General features: G+C 35.8%; 2 protein-coding genes across 2 annotated transcripts in view; one reads left to right on the top strand and one right to left on the bottom strand.

Annotated features, from left to right (window-relative positions):
- Positions 1–7: 7 nt before the first annotated feature.
- On the bottom strand, positions 8–3,119 carry Marcal1 (SWI/SNF-related matrix-associated actin-dependent regulator of chromatin subfamily A-like protein 1). The gene is made up of 6 exons (XM_023164137.2): positions 2,839–3,119; positions 2,571–2,784; positions 2,378–2,512; positions 1,650–2,324; positions 1,312–1,594; positions 8–710 (listed from the first exon to the last, which is right to left on the bottom strand). The coding sequence occupies exons 1-6, from the start codon at positions 2,987–2,989 to the stop codon at positions 312–314; spliced, it is 1,857 nt and encodes a 618-aa protein (XP_023019905.2). The 5' UTR covers positions 2,990–3,119; the 3' UTR covers positions 8–311.
- A 1,597-nt stretch (positions 3,120–4,716) lies between these two features.
- Positions 4,717–21,452, top strand: part of LOC111508590 (6-phosphofructo-2-kinase/fructose-2,6-bisphosphatase) — a 31,715-nt gene continuing 14,979 nt past the window's right edge. The window contains exons 1-4 of the mRNA XM_023164150.2: positions 4,717–5,288; positions 16,015–16,155; positions 19,766–20,064; positions 20,126–20,392. Of these exons, the coding sequence (XP_023019918.2) occupies positions 5,237–5,288; positions 16,015–16,155; positions 19,766–20,064; positions 20,126–20,392 (759 nt within the window). The 5' untranslated portion in view covers positions 4,717–5,236. The remainder of the gene's footprint in view (positions 5,289–16,014; positions 16,156–19,765; positions 20,065–20,125; positions 20,393–21,452) is intronic.

The raw sequence follows: 21,452 nt of genomic DNA, 5'->3' as shown, positions 1-21,452 counted from the left end.
ATCAGAATTTAAAAAACATAAAAAAGATATATTACATAATGAAAACATCAAAAACAAATGATGGCAGGTACTCGTATGAAGTTATCTGAGTCAACATGGGAAGAATTTGACATGAATCTTGACAGTATCAATGTTGTTTCATTAGTTATCCTATCACTCAAACATACTTTCATAATCGGCAAGGAGTTGACGATTGGAAAAACAAAAAATGGTCTTTATTCTAAAACCAACGAGTTTTCACAATTTGAAATAAAAAATATCTTCATAAAATAAAACAGTCGATATCACAATGAGACAACCCCTTGACACGTTCAAATGTCAATTTCACCTAACAACTCATCAAAACCATCATTAAAAGCATCTTCCGCTTCCATAGAACATTTGCTGAGAATATCATCGAATCCATCATCGAAAATCTCATCTGAAGATTCAACCTTCCTTTTTTTTGTAGGCATGTAGTATGTCCTAGTATCAGGGATTCTGTTACCACTTGCGTCTAATCCGTCTGTCACAACTTCATTGTCTTGTTTCGTAACAGTAACATTGCCGAAGGAATCCTTGCAAAGCCCTGCCGTTTTGAGCGTACGTTGTTTTTCTTGAAGTAAAGGCCAGATGTGATCGTCTGCTGTACCAGGGGCGATGAGATATCGCACAACTACTTGATTCTCTTGGCCTATCCTGTGGGCTCTGCCTTCGGCTTGGCTTATTATCTGAAAGAAATTAAGTTTGTGAAAACTCTAAAATGATAATGTATAACAAACACACAAAGGTGCAACTGACTAAAACACTAAGTCAGTCAACCTACAAAACCAATGCTTATATAACAGGGCATGTGGAGATTTCTGTGGAGAATATGTAGGCTAAACGAATATGCGAACATCAGTCAGATTAAAGGAACACAAACTAACACTTTGAAACAACCTCAGTCTTATACAAACATCACCTCAATCATCTTCAAAGAGGAAGATTAATCTTCCTCTTTGAAGATGATCACTTGGTGATCGACACACGTGTCGAGGTGTTGAAAATAACGATTTGGTGTTGGGAAAAAACTCCAGTAATATTCATTACTACACCAAAGGTTCCAAACAGTGCATCATAAGTATGTTACTGCTTCGTGATTTTTTTTTTTGTTTCAATGTGGCAGATGTGCCCAGGGAACCTCAGCAACTTCTTGAGTGGAAGACTTTGCAGAATTCACAGTTAAAGAGCTAAGTCACTGATAATAATGATGAATGGAATAATTTTTTGGAAAAGTGCTAATGAATCCAACAAAATTACATAAATTTTATGTTAACAGTGACTACTCACGCTGGGATTCCAATGCAACTCGGCAAACAACACCATCTGGGCTGCAGTGAGAGTAATTCCAGCATTAGCAGCTGTTATGGACAAGATGGCACATTTGTATTTATCGTCCAGCTGGAATTTGTTGATAAAGTACTTTCTCTGATCCGAGGTAGTGTTTCCATCTATCCTGATGTACTTTATGTCTTTCTTCTTGACTATGTCTTCTATAGCGTCCATCATTACCTGATGATGGGCAAAGGCCAAAAATTTCACTTTGCTTTCCAGAGTTTGCAAAATGTAAGAACTGAAATTCAATGACGTTATTACTTCATTATGGCATATTATACTCTGAAACTTACCACACGGAAGGAATTTTGATTGCAGCGGTTTCGGAAAAGAATTTCAATAGAGCGCTATGCTTTTGTGGTCCCTTCTGTTCTCTATACTTTTCAGCCAACCCCAAAAGACAACTACGGTCCTCGACAGAAAATTGACTTAGATTTGTATCTAAAGTAATCATCTCTTGCTTTTTATTGGGCAACGCTTTCATCACATCTTCTTTGGTCCTACGGATCATAAATTTTTTTGATAAAATGATCTCCAGCTCTTCCAAGTTGGACTTGCCGCTGGCGTTCCAACCGAATGCAGTTTGCTGACCGTCACAGTACCGTTTGCTAAAGTCATAAAATGTGCCAAAAAATTTACTATCTATTAAACTGAGCTGAGTGAAGAGCTCGCTAGGCCTTGACAGAGCCGGAGTGCCACTTAGCAAGATAACCCTCTTTGCTCTTTTAGCAAGGGTCTCGGCAGACTGAAAACACTTGCTTTTGAAGCTTTTCATGGTATGAGATTCGTCAACAATCATTACTCCAAAATGCCTCTCTTGTAATTTTTTTAGACTACGCCACATCATGTCATGGGAAACTATCAAAATCCTCGCATCACCAATGTAGTCCTTTCCTGTTATCATATACTGAATTCCCATGATAGATATCGACGGCAAATGAGTAGTAATTGTTTCTTCCCAGACAGCCCTGAAAACATTCTACCTTCAGTACCCCAAATGTGTGAAAAATAACTCACCTACTTCATACTGGAGGTCGTAATTATCAACAATGGCCACTCGTCTATGTAATAATTTGCTATTGCCAAAGCCTGGAAAGTCTTTCCGAGACCCATGTCGTCTGCTATTAGGCATCTACCATTCTTGTTGATACCAAACCTGCGAAGTGTACGTGATAAAGGTCCTTAGATGAATATGTGATATGAAAATAAATTACCTTAGTCCTTCAACTTGGAAAGGCATTAACGAATTTAGTAATACAGGATCTAATCTATCAAAATCGATATCAGCTTCATTGCTTCTAATTTGAAGACAATTCAAGACGAATTTCGGTAAAGGTTCTATAGTTAATTTGGGCCTCAAGTGCTTGAGTCTGGCAACAACCAGCTCATGGTTTTTCACGTCAAAGTTCCAAATGCGCGATTTCGGATCTAGAAACAATTCCATTAGTAAATGAAATATATTTTATCAAGACTAGAATTCACCATAGAATCTAGTTGGAATAGTCTTGAAGACATCAATAGCCTCTTGGATGAAAGCACTTAATTCAACCTTAAATCTATCTTCATTTATGAGAACACATTTTCCTGTGAAAGTCTGCTGCTGTTTTCCATAGAAATTTTTATTGGCCATCATAAACAATGCATGGTTTTCAATATTTTTGTAAACTTGAAATTTTCAAATATTGAAATTTGAAACAACCTATCTCCCTTTCTCAGATTTCAGACGACATTGACACTACCACAGAATAATAAACAATCTGAATAGTAAATAATATTCTGTGGTACCAATACAGCACAGATTAAGTAGTTAATCTGTGACTACAGTATTCTGTGACACTGACACTAGTGACACTACCCGCACAGAACACTATGCCACAGTGTTGCCAACTGGATGAACCTACTGTGACCTGTGTTGCTTCAACACTTCGAAAAAAGGTACTAGAAGGCGATCGTAAACGAGTACTATAGTGCTGAATATATCAATATTTAATTGATATATTCAGCATATGTCCACCCATCCTTCGCTATAGTAACAGTTTTTCATTCATCAATTTGAAATTTATTCCAACAATAATAACAAATATTTGAGTGACAACGGGTGTACACCAAAGACAATTGACACCAAAATGTATAAGCAATCAGTTTAGTACTGATTTTACTAGTTAGACTGATCTGATGAACATGGTGAAAAAATACTAGAGTATTAAACGGCGTACTCAAATATTTTAACGATTCAAATGCAGTGAATTTAGTGCGAAAGTATTGTAATGGCTACGCTGCCTGTGATCCGTTTCACTGAATACTGACCATAAAATAAATATGTTTTTCTCTATGCCACTAACAGTACTGACACGTATATATTATGTGCTTCACAGCTGAACAGTTACAGTTGCAATTCATTACATCACAGTTGAAAAGTATTCTCAAACGTCATACTTATAATCATTGAACTGACAGTTCGTTTCGAAATATATAGTTTGTAACAAAAAACAAGAATCAAAAAATGGATTCAGAACGTGATAATAAATATACCCTACCAAAAATTCCTAATATAACGAAGAAATTGATGTTTTTTACACAATAATGAAAAAGGATTGAAAGTCAAACAACTTCATGTCACACTAATTTATGAGCTAGCTTCATAGAGTAGTCGCTGGAAGACGTGATTTGTAAGCTAGAAGATTCGTTTGTTCAAATCCCATCACAGCTCAATTTTCAAACTATTCGAAATTGATTGAAGTAGCGAAAATTGAAATTATTTACGAATGAATTTCGTCTAGTCGCTATCCTTCGCTAATTAATCTCACTTTAAAATATTCTTGAAACGAGACATACAACGAATACACTATTTGATTTGCGAGAAATGATCATTATCCGCCCTAATGATTCATGACTATCACCATATTTTTGACTCGTTGAATAATATACTATTATCATTATCAAATCATGAAATTACTATGTCAATAAAGATTGCAACAAAACACATTTTTTTCTCAGTGGTGCGGCCGGTCATTCCGAACGGAATTTCTCAGTCGAGTTTTTATTGAATTTGATTATTTGTTGGTTTTAGTCGATTTTTCATACCAGCAGCGATAATGCAATTCATGCTAAGACATCTCCTCATTGAGTATACATTTATGGGTACATGAAGATAAAAAAGTATCAACCCCAAACACAGCAACAAACATGAACATATGTTTAATATTCATCTGGCAGATTAGCTTTAACCGTTTAACGTCGCCATTTGTGGAACACACTAACGCCCTCATCGATAGAATTTTCCTATTCTGAGTAAGACAAATCGCTGGTCTGAGCAGTCACATTGGCAACTGTGTTCTAATTGGAGTGGGAGGTGCTTATTTTTTTAGATATTACAAAAATTGAAAAATATCAGTGTGAGGTGAACGTTTGGTTAGTTAAGAGTGTTGTGTTGTGCTCTTTCGTGTCCCAGCTTCTTCGAAGATAATTACTAGTTGCGGTCTATTTGTACTCAAATCTGGAAAATAAACAAATACAATCAGCTGGCTGATAAAAAGAACCATCAGGCAGTAATATTTGGGTTGGTGGATATTCAGTGGTAATGTAAATTGCCATTGAGAAACCTTCAAAGACGTATTTCTAGGCAGCAAATCTGGCGACTGAAATAAGATATAGAATTGGAATGAGACTGATCTTAAAAAAATTCATTATCCACACATCATCAGACCACTTCTCAGAAGGAGTCGAGTATATTGAGATAAATACCGCAATTTAGTTTGTGCAGTAGAAATACTTACTTTTATACTCCATGAAATTGTATGAACTGAGAAAACCAGAAGACGTTTGCAGAATATTCTTGTAGTTTTTTCAATTCTGTAATAAAAGACAAAGACTCATTAAAATGGCAGCAAGAACTCAATTTGCCACAGAGAAACCATCAGAAGACTGTAAAGGTGAGAGTTGAAATATTTCATAAATCCTTTGCCCCCGTACTTATGTAACCTATACGTAAACCTATTATAATGTAAATGAACATAGGGCTCCATATTCCTTGAACCTATGACCCAGTACTTTTTCCGAATATTAGTACTTATATACCCAAGCACAGATTAACCCAAGTTCATGCAGAGGAATATGAGTTGAAATATTGACATCTTAATTTTCGCACAAAAATGTATTGTAATTATTATTGAACTCCCGTATGTACAATTTAAAAATAGAATCTCATTAACCTAGTTCAAAAGCTAGTATACTATAAAAGAAAAATCCTAAAATATTTCTCGTATTGATGAATATCTTCAATATTCATTTGAAACAATCACAATATTGGAGAAAATGAAAATACAGTCAATTTTACATCCTCTAAATGTATAAATCTCACATGTTTACAAAAATTCGTGCATGTGCGTTACACTTATTCAAAAATAGACCAGGTAGTTTCTCGAATAGAACAAAGATCAGTTATTTCAAAAGTTTCCATCTTGGCTAATTGTCAACTTTCACAAAATTAAAAACCAATCATGTTATTTCCATCAAGTCATTTCAAACTCAAACACCTACAAAGATTATGAGTTTATGTATATATCTGCCAGCTTTTCCTTGTTGCATGATTGGCAAAATGTCCCATTTTCTAATATAAGATTGAAAAAAATACCCAAATAAATATTCGCTTACTAGTCAAAAATAATTGTTGAAACTAAAAGCGTTGTTTATTTTTATACAATAATTTTTGTTACAACATTTTAATTAAAATATTTATATAAGAATAGAAAGGTGTGATTGTTTAAGAGGGGGTCGTAATCTACCTGAACCCAATGTCTCGTCACTGGCTTTGTCCTTACTTTGACCAGTTCCAATAGAAGGGTGTTTGTTCTCTTGGAACTGGACAGACACCAAATTTCAGTCATATCGTTTCTTGAGATTCATAATAGTTACATTCAATGTTAAGTTGTTCCTACTTGTTGAATAATAAATAAATCGACTTTTTGCTATTTTTTTAAAAATGATGAATATATTACGAGTTCGCAACACTTTCGCTTGATATTTCATATGCAATTGAAGTTTTCTTGACATAAAAACGAATCCATATGACGTGCTGTTCACGGAGAAGTGAATGTGTACTGAAAACTTTGATTTTTTTCTGAATGGGTTATTCATCAATAACGTCAAAAAATTGTCCCAGATTGATGAAACTTGGTATGTGAAAGAAACAACTTTTTCAGATGACTTTCGAAGTTACCTGAAAAAATGAAATTTTTAATTTTTTGGATTGTCAATTTTCAGAGGTACTGACAGAAAAAAGGCTAATTCTATGTAGAAGTTAATTGTTAAAAAAAATCCCGTATATTGCCGACTTTAATGGTGACACTGTACGAGGTCTGTTCAAAAAATGTGGTGAAATCAAATCAAATCAAAATATGCTTTATTACCCAAGATATAAACATCTTATTGGCAAAGTCTAGTAAAGTAAAACATGTATAAGGGACAATTAACAAATATAAACTATAAAATAATGCTTAAACACCGGAGTAGAGTATATGGACAGAACAATATTAAGTCCAGCTGAACAGCTACGAATATAAGTACATGAATTTATGAATATTAAGTAAACGTAAATATATAATTCTACATAATGAACATTGATAGCCATTTTGTGTTGGTTTCAATAACTTGTTTACACAAAGCTCCATGTCAATTATTCGATAGAGCCTTGGTAGAATTCGTCCACACTATAATAGGGCCTCCCAACAAGGTATTCTTTCACTTTCTTTCTGAATTTCTTTCCATTATATATTCGCCTTAAATTAATGGGAAGGTGGTTAAATAACTTCTTGCTATTGAAAATAATAGAATTTTGTGTAAGGGCTAGAGAAGGTGTGGGAAGGGAAACGGAGTAAGACTGACGTGTACTATAAGTTGCGGTGTTCCCAAATTGATTTTTATATTTTTTGTGGATAAGACACACTGTTTCCAAAATAAAAAGACATACTAAGGTCAGAATTTTTTGCTTCACAAATAATGGGCGGCGTGAATCCCTGTAGCTAGCCTTGCATAAATATCTGATGGCTCTTTTTTGTAGAGAGAATACCATATTGAAACGAAATTTTGCACAATTTCCCCAAAAACAAATTCCATAACGTAAATAGGATTCAATTTGTGCAAAATAAACTGATCTTGAGATAGTAGTGTCCAACTTTCTTGCAACAACTCTCACTGCATGACATCCTGCTGCTAGTCTTTTACATAAGTAGTCGACATGGAAATCAAATTTTAGATTTTCATCAATAAAGAGCCCAAAAAATTTGTTTTTCTCCAAATTTTCAATTTTTAAATTTTCCAAGTGTACTTCCCCTATGTTACATCTAAACGTGATCACCTTTGTTTTATCGATGTTCAATGATAAGAGATTGGAATCACACCACTCTTTAACCGTTCTTATGTCGACGATGATTTGATCAAGTAAATTGGAGGATGTATTGCTATGCCAGAGGATAGTGGTGTCGTCAGCGAAACATGTGAATTTACCACTTATGTTAACATGGACCAAGTCATTGACATAAATGAGAAACAACACCGGTCCCAAAACGGAACCCTGTGGAACCCCACTGTCAATGAAGCGTTCCTCTGATGAAATTCCATCTAATAGAACATTCTGCCGCCGATGAGAAAGGTACGTCTCAAACCAAAGTAATGCCGATCCTCTAAATCCGTAAACTTCCAGCTTGCGAAGAAGCAGCATGTGGTCTACACAATCGAAGGCTTTGGTTAGGTCACAAAACATGGCCGCCGCAGATTCTCTGTCATTCAGATTGGTGTACAGGTTTTCCATGAGTGAAAATATGGCGTCTTGTGTACCTTTTGAAGACTGAAAGCCAAATTGTAATAAATTTATCACCTTGTTTTTCTCGAGGAAGGATATTACTCCTTTTTTTACCAGTTTTTCTATAATTTTAGACAAGACGGGTAGCAAAGCAATTGGCCTAAAATTAGCTGGGTTGTCAAGATCGCCTCCTTTATGTAGAGGAATGATTGTGGCAATTTTCAGACACGATGGGAACATACCTTTAGAGAATGTTCAAATTTCGCGGGCTATTTTTTCATGTTGATACACTCGTCTGGTACATTTGTTCACAGTTTCAGCTGTTTAGCATTTTTAGATTGTTGGTGAGTGTTTTTTTTGCTATAAAAACTGGATCAAAGAATTTGCGTCAAATTTTGTGTCAAAAATGAAATATGGTGTAGTTTGAGCCAGAAAAATATTTACAAGTGGTCTAGTGGTACAAGCTTTTCACAGAAGGTCGAGAATATGTGAATGACGACGTTCCAGCGAAAATGATGAACCTCTTCAAGATTTATGTCTGGGATACCCGACCTGCAAGAATTTCCGCCGACCTGCAAGAATTTCCGCCGACCTGCAAAATATATTTCCAATTTTTTGAGAACTGTGAAATATTTGGGTGGGGGTTCGAAATTTTTTCTGGCGAAAATGATTAACCTGGTCAAGATTCATGTCTCACAGACCCGACCTGCAAGAATTTCTGTCCTCCTACAAGACTACGACAGCAGTGTCTACTGAGAACAATTTGCTGACATGCAAACCCAAGAAAATTGTTATTTAGAATCGACGAATCACTATTATAGAAGTTGCTGAGAATATCGGCATATTGGTTGGCTCGTTCCATGTAATTTTTTGGCCAAAGAAACCGTAATCATGCTTCAACCACCGTATTTACCAGATTTGGCACCTGCGACTCTTTCCTGTTCTCAAAATTGAAGAGACCCATGAAAAGACGGCGTTTTGCCACGATTAAGGATATAAAAACCGAATCGCTGAGAGCTCAAAGACATACCAAAAAGTGCATATTAGAACTGTTTCGAGGATTATAAATAACTCTGGTACAAGAGTATTATATCTGAAGGGGACAAAATGGAAATTGATGAACAGATGAATATTTTTTGAGAAAAAAGAAAATCCACCTTATTTTTTGAACAGACCTCGTATATATCTGATGGTAAAAATTTGACTGGTCTCGTATATTCAGTTTGAAAACAGACGGATACTTTAATGACGGAAGAAAGTTTCTGAGGAATTTTGGCATGGAATATCTGAGTAAATTCATCGATTTCTTGCATCACGACTTGAAATTGAAGAAATTAATGTTTTTTGCGTTAACAAATCGACTTTAGCGATGTTATATATCACGAATGTCTATATAACACTCAACAAATATTATTCAATGTTCGTATATATTTCTCAATCGCTTGTTTGATGAAATATACCATATTAACATTGTTAACGAAAATAAAAAACGATTTGACTTGTCAGCAGGCCCCCCTGCCTAATGTAATCTTTCAAGATAAGAACGTCTATAGTCCGTTCATAATTTGTCGATGGCACAAAATGAGGGCCCAAGTCATAAAACGGTCGTAAAACTCGTAAAATCATAGGCGGAGGTTCCTGAGGTGTTTATTCATTAAATATTCAGCTTCGAAACTTGCCTTGAAAGGGTGAAGTTGTTACGAACGAAAATAATTTTTGGTTTAGTACATTTTTAATCGCATTTAATTTACGGCTCGTTGGTGTTTCGGCGTCTACGGCAGTAATTAACGTCTCTAATATTTATTTTGCGAATTTTGTGCAGTGCGTGAGTAACTTTTTTTCATATTCCTACAAACATATACGTACCTTTCGTTCCTGCTTGTTTTGTTTGATTGCTTGCGATGGCTTCATCATCATCATCAACATCATCAAGTTTTACACCGGTACTGTTGCGTACAGTCAGTAAGTCTGTCTATTCACCAAGAGAGAAGACTAGTGTTTTGAACGTTCACAATGCTCTGGTTTCTCAGAATCCCACAAACACTGTTCAGGACATAATCAAGAGTTGTGCCAACATGACGGGCGTAGGGGAGTCAACAATATATAGGTTCCTATCAGAAAGAAAAAAAAAAGGTATAGCTAACCCAAATACAAACGAATACTTAAAGAGGGGGAGAAAACCTATTGAAATTGATGAATTTGCCAAAAATGGTATTCGAAGGAAAATTCACGAATTTTTTTACAAAAAAGAAATACCCAACTTAAACAAAATTTTACAAGAAGTTAGAGACGACCTGGATTTGCCTCATGTCGGACGAACCAAATTGTGGCAAGTTTTAAAAGAATTAAATTTCCGGTGGGAGAAATCAGACCGAAAATCACTTTTGATTGACCGGGAAGAGATAATATGTTGGAGAAGAAAGTATCTAAGATCTATACGAAAATTTCGGGCTGAAGGAAGGCCAATTTACTATCAGGACGAAACGTGGGTAAACGCAGGTCATACTCTCACAAAAATTTGGACAGATAAAAATATATCAAGCTCCAGGCAAGCCTTTATGGAAGGATTTCCCCACCCTCTGGTAAAGGCAGTAGATTAATAGTTTCTCACATTGGCAGTGAAAAAGGATTTGCTAAGCATGGTTTGTTGGAATTTGAATCCAAAAGCACAAAAGACTATCACGAAGAGATGACAGCTGATGTTTTCGAAGAGTATTTTGAGCAGATGATTGAACATATACCACCAAACTCAATTATAGTATTAGATAATGCACCTTATCATTCACGACAAGTTGAAAGACTTCCAACGACTGCGTGGAAGAAACAGGATATCATTGACTGGCTGCGGAATAAGTCCCTGCCTTACGAAGAAAGAATGGTTAAAGCAGAACTTTTAAAAATTGCCCGGCAACACAAATCTAAGTTCAAGAAATACGTAGTTGACAAAATGGCGGAAAGACGAAATTGAACTCATTTGGGCACAAATGAAAAGCTATGTGGCTAGAAAAAATAAGTCATATAAAATACAAGCTGTACGTGAATTGTTATATGAGTCTTTACAACATATTACAGAACAAAATTGGCGAGATGCAGTAAGACATGCAATAGAAGAAGAACAAAAAATGTGGGATCTTGACAATATAATTGATGCGACTGTATAGACACAACCGCTAATTATTAACCTGCAAGACGACTCGGATTCCGAAGATGATCCTGTTTATTTTGAATTTGAATAGTTTTGTAAGTAATCGTAGTTTATATCATTTAAAAATAGGTATTAATTAAATAAATGTATCTTTTACAAATTGCAAGTAACTTATTATTTTTGAATAAAATAATTTTTTTTTTAAATAAAAATACAGTTTACAGTACCTACAGTTTAAGAATATTAATATATTTATTTATTTAAAGTAACTAATGTTTTAATCATATACTCTACGACACTGGTCACTCATTTCCACTCAAAATACCTACATAATCGGATTAAAAGTTTTATAGCTGTATTGTATTTCTTCAGATACAAGGTGGGTTAGTCGAAAACATTTTAAACTGCCAGTTTTAGTTTGGTTTTTGTTATTATATCATATTAGCTGTCCTCTCTGTATTTCAGTTCTCTAATGAGGGTCAAACTTGCAGTGAGCTATCAACAAATTATGAACAGTTTCCTGGCCACACTTTCTGACGTAGGAAGTCAGTTTATTTTTCTATCTCGACTTATTTCCAAACAATATTTCTGATGATGGAAAAACTTTCGGTGCGTAACATAATCCTAATCGAAGACCATGATTTTTTAATTCAAAGATTCTTGGGGAGACTATCAGTTTTCTATCCAAAATACCAATTACGAATGTCTACACTTCTTGTGTTTCGTAAAAATGAACAACATCGACATCGTCCAAGATTAAATATACAGGTCAAATCAATTTGACAGTGTTTCATTGTGAATTTCATTAGCTCGGACTTCCATTGTCTAATCTGATATAAGGATTTTCCTGTAGTGCTCAAAAAAATTCAATAAAATTAAAATGAATAGCTGAAAATAACAATTCGGGAGATGACTGGTCATCAGATGAATTGTAAACAGATGAATAACGTAATTCACTAGCAGTTTTACTAAAACGCAACACGTGTTTCGAACAGTTTTACAAAAACCCAACACGTGTTTCGCTATACATTAGCTTCATCAGGCGTGTAAAGGCACGTTTAAGGACATGTGAAGATACGCCTGAAAAATCTATTATACAGTGCTAGTCAAAAGTCCCCTCCCCCCCTCGTATCTTTGGAACGGGTATACTTATAATAATGAAATTTGGAGGGTGGAAATAAACGGATGTAGGCTTCTTAACTGGTCATAACAGGTGACGCAATAGTCATAAATGACGTCACAAGGCCACTGTGACCAAAAATTTTAAATGGGACCCTATTGCAAGTGACAGCTCGTTTGAAAGGTATTGAAAATATCTATTCAGTCATACCAATTTTGTTTGGGTTTCGGCTGATTTTGATTGATAAATTGAAAAATACGAAAATTATTGTTTCGCATTTAATTAATAAAGATTTTAAAGTACGCCTCTGGTTCATTGTCAAAAAGGTTGACGTGTTTGAATTATCTACTTGTCAAAAGTGTTTATACCTTGAAAATTTACCTAAGCTATTGTTTAACGAGACGTTTAAGTGTTTACATAGGCAAAATGGTACGTACTGTAGCCGACAAAGTAGCAGCTATCTTAATAATTGGTGAATGTGGAAACAATTTCCATGCAGCGGAACGACTGTTTAATGAGAGGTACCCCGATCGCCCTATATCGAGGGTTTATTTGAGGGAGCTTCTTCGGAAGTTTGAAGCATCAGGTAGTGTTCAAGATGCCAAACGATCTGGTCGACCAACAATTAGTGATGACAAAAAAATTGACATACTTGGAGAAATGGTAGTGAACCCTACTTCTTCCACAGCCCAAGTTGCGTCTATCTGTTAAGTCAGTCAAAGGACAGTACATAGGGTGTTGGCTAAAAACAAATTTCATCCATACAAATTAAAAATGGTGCACCAACTTTCAGATGATGACCCCGACCGAAGACTAGAATTCTGTGAAACTATGTCCGATAAAATGAACCAACAACCAGGCTACATACAGACAATTTGTTTTAGTGACGAAAGTATTTTCTTTCTCAATGGAAATGTTAACACTCAAAATGTGAGGTATTGGAGTGACACAAATCCTCACATCTTTCGTGAAAAACATACTCAATTTCCAGAAAAAGTAAATGTTTGGGCAGGTATTTTGGGAAACCACATAGTTGGGCCTCTTTTTCTCAATGCTAACTTAACCGGTGAATTGTATCTGGAGATGTTACAAACTGATATTGAGGCGTTAATTCTTGAAATTCTAGAAGATAATCCAGATGAATTCGACAACTTGGAAATAACGTTTCAACAAGATGGTGCTCCTGCACACTATTACGGTGCAGTAAGACGTTACCTAGATGAAGAATATCGTGGTAGATGGATTGGACGACGAGGTTCGATCGAATGGCCAGCTCGGTCACCGGACCTTACACCATTAGATTTTTTTCTATGGGGGTACTTGAAATCTAAGGTTTACGCTACAGCACCTGACAGTATTGCCATTCTGAGTTTAGCAATAGGATGCATTACTGCCAGGAAGTAGATGGAGCACATTTTGAACACTTATTATAAGAACTGGTTCTTAAATCTTTATTAATTAAATGCGAAACTATAATTTTCGTATTTCTTCAATTTATCAATCAAAATCAGCCGAAACCCAAACAAAATTGGTATGACTGAATAGGTATTTTCAATACCTTTCAAACGAGCTGTCACTTGCCATAGGGTCCCATTTAAAATTTTTGGTCACAGTGGCCTTGTGACGTCATTTATGACTATTGCGTCACCTGTTATGACCAGTTGAGAAGCCTACATCCGTTTATTTCCACCCTCCAAATTTCATTATTAGAAGTATACCCGTTCAAAAGATACGAGGGGGGGAGGGGACTTTTGACTAGCACTGTATAAGTGAAATACGTGTTGCGTTTTTGTAAAACTGTTTAGTGAAAATCTCACAATAAAGTGTTTCTTGGATAAATTAATTTGAACCTTTGTATATAACATTCGACATGTCTGCAATCGAACAATGAATTTGTAGCTTAGCCGCACTTACGTAATGGATCGTTCGTTATTATAACGTCCAAATTAATTCATTTGACCCTGTACCTATATATAATCGTCTGTTTGTCTTTTTTCGCGAAAAAACAGAATTGTATGAAATTCGACATATTTTGTGTTGATTACTGATAGTTCTTAAGAATTTTTTTGAGTAAAGTGTGTTTTAAGTTGAGCAGATTACTTTAATTGTTTGAAAAAAATATATGGTCTTCCAGTAAGATTACGTTACCCACCGGAAGGATTCCAATCATCACAACTATTGTTGGGAACCGCCAGCGATTGCCACTCTTTTCCGCGTAGGATTTCCCATTTCCCCTACGTCAGAGTGTGGCCAGGAACTATTTGTTTGCTGCAGTGTTGCCAACTAGAAGAACTATAAAGTCGCTACACATGAATCAAAATTCCGCTACCCTGCTTCACATTCCGCTACGCTTGTATATCTGACGCAATCAGTTGGCTCATGCGCCTTATCTAAAATTAAATACCACAGAACTTAAGTTAACAGCAGTTAATTTTTGAAAGCTTGAAAAAATGATTTTGAAAAGTAAAAATATAAATCAATTTGTTCACATACGTATAGTCACACTGAACACTTGAACAATCATTCGCGATAGGTCTAATCCATCCATTCAAGTTGGAATCAGACAAACAATGTTGAGAAAAAGTTTGTTTTCGAGACTATTTGTATTTTTTTGAACATGTCCCTTCCCGTTAATTCCAACTGCGATAACTCTTTCGCTCAAGTCATAATCAGATGAACTATCTTCTATTTCCACTGTAATCTGTTTCATTTAAGATAATACTCCAGACACAGTCGAGACGTTATATGGTTTATGATATGAATGAAAATACTCAAAAATATTCTTCTTCTCATTCATCATGTAATGGCCTCACTACTGAGACTATAAAGTATTAGCTGTCAGCTTGGAGTGCTGTCTGCGGATAGCCTTAGTTGCTGAGGCCATTGAATCGAAACGAAGAAGGAGAGTCCTGTCCACTGCCTCTTCTTCTTCAATATTTTTTTTCAATATTGATTATAGAAAATTCCGCTACTTTATGTTCAAATCCGCTACGCCGCTACCGTAGAGTAAATTCCACTACAGTAGCGGAATTCCGCTACAGTTGGCAACTCTGGTTTGCTGAAAAGTAAAATTAAAACCACTGGCGTAAAATGAATTCAAAGAAGTGTTTTATTTCATTTATTTGTTTATTTTTAGTGTAAAGGGTATTACTAATTATTTGAATCAAAACTAGGCTTTTATTTTAAAACCGAAAAACAGTTTTTTTGTATTATTAAAGTGTGAGACCCATTATTTTGAGATAACGAGAAAAATTGATCATAACAGTTGTCGAGCATAATTTATTGTTTTTTAAAACATCCACCATAATCAGCGAGACGAATTTTTCAAACAAAAATTTTCCTATCAACTTGAAGATTTTACTTTGAAGTTACCTAATTATATTTATCTGATCATCGTTAAACAGCTAAAAAAATGTTTTCAAAATAACCTATAAACAAATAAAAACATTTATCTTTCGCAAACTCATTCCTAAAAAAAGAGGTGATAATCTTTATCGCAAATAGTCGTGAAACTTCATGAGTTCGATCTGCATTTATTTCACAATGTTAGTTTGTGTGTGAACATGGAAATGAAAAGTGGCTTTTATCGTTTAGGTGCCCAGGCCGCGAAACGGTCCCCCTTGAGGCAGTTCGGCCCCCTTCTGGTAGCCATGGTCGGTCTGCCGGGAAGGGGCAAGAGTCTCCTCGCTAGGCGCCTGTCCAGGTATCTGAACTACACCGGAGAGAAGACGAGAGGTAAGATCAAAGGGATGTAAAAGTGTAAATTTTCACGGCTGGAGATAACCGTGTCGAAGCTATTTTCAGGGTTTGTTGACAGGTTTTATGCCAGAAGTTTCGTCTACGACTGCGGCAATGGAAACAGTGCTCTAGTTGTCCTAGTAGATAAGCCCTGGGTCTTCTATGACAATACTCCAGTCTCTCATGTAACGATAAAAAATATTAACAAAATAATTGGTAGAGAAAGTTTTTGGCCTTCTACTTCTCCATCTTGATACAAAAAAAATGTGGGAATCTTCCAAAGAAAAGAAGAAAGCAATCGATTTCAAAATTTTCCTCTAAACAAAGATGTGTAGATCATACAAAGAAGTAACTTTGAGACAAAAACTGGAAGAAAGAGCTCTTTCGAAACATCTATTTTCATGAATTTCGTTAGTTCGGACTTCCATTGTCTGATATTATACAGGGCTATTCAAATTCGTTTCTGTACATGGGTATCTCGTAAACGATAAGAGATAGAGTGTCGGTTAAATTATGGCAAAGTTGCGTATTTTAGAGACCTTTTCAATGATGTGAAGAAATCGAATATAGCTCTTTTGGTTCTGAAGATATACAGGAAAAACCAAAAAATCCCAAATCATGTTTTTGCCTATATCTTCTTTATTTGCAGAAATATTGAAAATCTGTCCACATTTTGCTATTGTCACTTGATGTGGGCTTTCAAAATATATCCATGAATATTTTATAGAGAGTGTCATCTGACTCGGGCCACCCCCATCTTTGAATTTTTAAATACGGACCTGTATTTTTTGTAGTAGTTTTTGGATCGTAGACGTTCACTTCATACTGAGAAATTGAATTAAATTTTATATTTCGGGATGTTTCGGAAATATTCGATTATAATTGTGTGAGTTATTCCCTTTTAAATTACGGCTCTGGAAATTGGTTGACTGAGTTGAATAAAAATATAATAGCAACTTTCACGTCTTCCTATGTATCGTAGAGTTTTTCCAGAGTTTTTTTTTTCATTTTTAGGTACCTATTCATATTTTTTCCATTGCTCTGACCGTTTTCTACAATGAACTTCGAATAAGAAAACCTTTTATGATTATCTGAAACATTTCTACAACAAAAATATATTATATGTGTTTTGATGAGCAGAAAAAAAAATGGCATCAATAATAACATCCGCAACGAACACTATAATTCTTATGAAAATTGAAATGAAGTAAGTAATTTATATACACAAAAAAATCAATTGTGCAATAAATGTTCGAATTGGAGTTCTTCTATTTCGGGACAATGGGACAATAAGATGGTCTGCAAGATTACCAGATCTTACTATTTTGGACTATTTTCTATGGGGGACATTGAAAAATAGGATTTACGCTGGCAGAGAGATAGAAAATGTGGAAGACTCGAGATTGACGATTTTGAATGATTTCGCAACAATGCAGCAAATAAGTATATTAAGGGCAATGAATAATATGAAAAACCGAGTTTAAAAATGTCCCAATTTCCAGGGCCGTAATTTAAAAGGGAATAATTAACACAATTATAATTGTATAGTACCGAAACATTCCGAAATATAAAATTTAATTTAATTTCTCAGTATGAAGTGAACGTCTTCAATCCAAAAACTATAACAAAAAATACAGGTCCGTATTTATAAATTCAAAGATGGGGGTGGCCCAAGTCAGATGACACCCTGTATAAAAGATTCATGGACATATTCTGATAGCCCACATCAAGTGCCGATAGCAAAATGTTGACAGATTTTCAATATGTCTGCGAATAAAGAAGATATAGGCAAAAAATAATTTTGGATTTTTTGGTTTTTCCTGTATATCTCCAGAACCAAAAGAGCTATATTCGATTTCTTCACATCATTGAATAGGTCTCTAAAATACACAACTTTGCCACAATTTAACCGTCGCTCTATATCTTATCGTTTACGAGATCCCCGTGTACAGAAACGAATTTGAATAGCCCTGTATAAAATGATTTAAAATCCCTGAAGGAACTAATAAAAAAGAATAATTAAAAATGAATAGCTGAAAATAACACTTATATTAAGAAAAAAAACCTGAAATGAAATAAAAGTGAAATAAAATACAAGTAACAATAGAACAATTGAACAAAAAATAAAAAATAAAAAAAAGTTAAGAGATTCCACGTCACGTTAGTTCACGACGTTTCGATTGTTAGTATCTACAATCGTCTTAGGGTGATGACTGGACTAATTCCTCCGAGAGATGACTATGGTTCATTCGAGTACTTTCACTTACCTCCGCTTTCCTTTTTCCGCTTTACCGGCTTATTGGGAGATGACCGTTTGGTGGGAGTTGGCAAAAGCTTGGGTTTCCATATGTTGCGTATCTCTACACTAGCTTGGCTAAATACGTTATTGAACAACATGTATGCGGTTTCTTTGAATTTCCTCCTAAACCAATGTTCCTCCCTGTGAATGACCTTAGCTTGGGACCACTCGATGTTAGGTTAGGTTAGGTTAGGTTGATGGGTTCAAACATGCTCTGCTATTCCTGATTTGCTGGTTTCCTCTCGCTGGGTGTGTTTCTTTTGTTTCGGCAATGCGAACATTCAATGCCTCTTAGTGCTTGTGTCCGGCAATACGAAACATATATAAGAATATATGCTGATTATCTTGGCAATTATTCTCGTCTTAGCCCATCATTCAACTCGATATTCACCGTCCGATTTCGAAATGTGTTGTGAATATTTTTATTCTTTTCATTGTTTATTTCTGATGTAATCTCGATGTTCTTTCTCGCGCACTCTTATCGGTCTCCAAGTTTCACTAATATAACTTTTACCACAAGAACATGGTATGTTTTTTTGTTTTTTCTTCCGTTTTGTTAGGTTTTAGTATGTGTTTTGTAAGAAGTTCTATCATATCTGTTTCCAATTCGTCTTATCTTGTCAGATAGTTGTGAAAGATGCGGTGGTCGTTGAGTCGGTAATTGTTGAAATATTGTGGTTGTTAATTGACTATTTTCTATTGCATTTATTGTTGAATCTATGATTGTGGAAGGTGAAAATACCCAAAGAAGGGCGATAAAAACTACAATAAATATGTTGTTTAAACAATATGAATAATTTCGTCCCTACTTCTAAAGGTTTCTGATTTCAAATGATATAGAAAAACAAACATTTGAGAAAAATGAATCATCAAAATCGGAACTGTTTCTGAGTTTCGTTAACTCGACTGTAATTCCTCATGACATGTTAGATGAAACGTTTATTCCTAGATTCATCACTAGATTTCTGAGTTATTCCTAGATTCATCCCTAGATTCATCACTAGATTCACTAAAAATCCGTCAGATTCCTCAGATTTGCCACTAGATTTACTAAAAAAATTCTCATTACTTACTAATAAGAACATACTAGTATGCGCTGTGAGGACAACTAAAATACTTCTACAGTCTCTTCATCACCGCAGTTGTAGACGAAACGCAGACCACACCGACATATCTGGAAAATGGCTCCGACAAAGTAAGTTCACAGAGTCAATCACGAATATACTGTTTAGTATAGTTTTCAGTATATATAGTTTTTAGACAACTGATTAACGGAAAAACACATTTCAAACAGATTTTTTTAAACAGTTTACGACATCAGCGAATACCGGCGCAAACACATGGAGCACTACGATTCGCACGAGATGTTCCGGGCGGACAACCTCCCGGCCTGGAGGATCCGACAGCAGAGTTTCAGAGAAGCCTTGGAGGACGCCGCCACTTGGCTGCAGCGGCCCGGCAACCAAGTCGCCGTCCTCGACGGCCCGAACGTCTCCAGGTCGCAGAGGCAGGAGATCTACGACCTCGTCTACTCGCAGCTCGGCTTCAGAGTGATGTTCATCGAGTGCGTTTGCGAAGACCCCGTCCTTCTGGAGCGTAACTTCAAGGTGAGCCTCGAGGTTCGGTCTCGGGTCCGTCGCTAACAATTCCCCCTCGTTTCGTTTTCAGGAAATCCTCAAGTACAGCGTCGATTACAGGAAAATGGCGACCGAAGAAGCCCTCAAAGATCTCACACATAAGATGGCGCACTACAAGGCTCAGTACGAGTCTCCGACCCTGGGAAGCCTTTGGGAGCTGCCCTGCCCGATGGTGAAGATCTTGGACGGTGGAGATGGGGGGATCATAGCGCACGGAGTGACGGGTTCGAAAGAGAGCAAGATTTTGGCATACGTGTCGATGCCTAAACCGCATCAGCAAACCCTTTACTTCAGTAGAGTGAGTTGAAATCTGGGGAACGAAATAATCTCAGGGTTTTTAGAATAAAAGACTGTGGCTTCTGCTGCACTGGCTGGGATTCTTTATTGGGAATAAATTTTTCTTTGTTTTGATGATGACTTCACAGATTAGACTATTTTCGATCTACAACTATAAATGACTGTGGCGACCACTATAAATCATTCAACAACAATTTATGAATTGGATAAAGCCAAAATGGTTCATATATTTTGCGAATCGAGATCAGTCGTTGATTTGCTTTACCATGAAATTAGCAAGGTCATCATCTTTCAGCGAACGAAAATTCGAGAGCCTATTCCTTTTTTATAAATTTGCAACACAAAAACGCGCATTCCGATATCGCGAATAATTTCCAATCCAGTGTGCGAATTGTAGGCAACCCGTGATGTCTCTGCATGCATCACCGGTTATCACCCTTAAAATAGTTAGAACTAATACAATAATTTGAACACAAACTCCTATGAATTCAACGGAGTCTAGTTCATTACGCAACAACTGACAATAATAAATTAGCTCATCAACTCAAATTAAAACTTTCCTCAACGACAGACATATAAGGATAATTCAATTTTAATAGAAACAAGAATATATAGTAAATAAGTTCCAGTTCACAACCCTAAAATTTTAAATGGAAAGTGGGGTCGAGTGATGTATCATTTGAAAGGGCACAAAATTATCTTTCCAATGATACCTAATTTGTTGTATTTCACTCAAACATGTAGGTATTATGAAGAAAAACAACTACAACCCAGTACTTTGAAATGTGTAATTGATTTAGTAGAATCCTACTTCAGCAAGTGATGAAAATGTGACCCATTTGCTTACATACAATAATACAGATTTTGTTCAAATCTATTCCCAACATTCTGTAGCATATCAGCTGTTATACTTCTGCACTCTGCTGTAATTCGTTGGCGATGATCTTCTATGGACTCGGACTGCGTAGCAAAAAATTTATTTTTCAAGTGTCCCCAAAGGAAAAAGTCTAAAGGCGATAAATCAGGTGACCTGGCAGGCCATTCGATGGGTCCTCTCCTTC

The sequence above is a fragment of the Leptinotarsa decemlineata genome, unplaced genomic scaffold (genome assembly GCF_025532065.1).
Source record: "Leptinotarsa decemlineata unplaced genomic scaffold, Ldec_3_MD MMD2_tig00000591_RagTag_RagTag, whole genome shotgun sequence".
Taxonomy (NCBI): domain Eukaryota; kingdom Metazoa; phylum Arthropoda; class Insecta; order Coleoptera; family Chrysomelidae; genus Leptinotarsa; species Leptinotarsa decemlineata.
The sequence above is the reverse complement of the archived record's forward strand: the minus strand, read 5'-3'. Positions and strand labels throughout refer to the sequence as shown.

Coding starts and splice junctions, on each gene's coding strand:
- Marcal1 (XM_023164137.2), bottom strand. CDS start 2,989: ATGATGGCCAATAAAAATTTCTATGGAAAACAGCAGCAGACTTTCACA. Junction 2,513..2,570: donor TTCCAAGTTGAAGGACTAAG/GTAATTTATTTT, acceptor TACACTTCGCAG/GTTTGGTATCAACAAGAATG. Junction 711..1,311: donor AGTTGCATTGGAATCCCAGC/GTGAGTAGTCAC, acceptor AATTTCTTTCAG/ATAATAAGCCAAGCCGAAGG.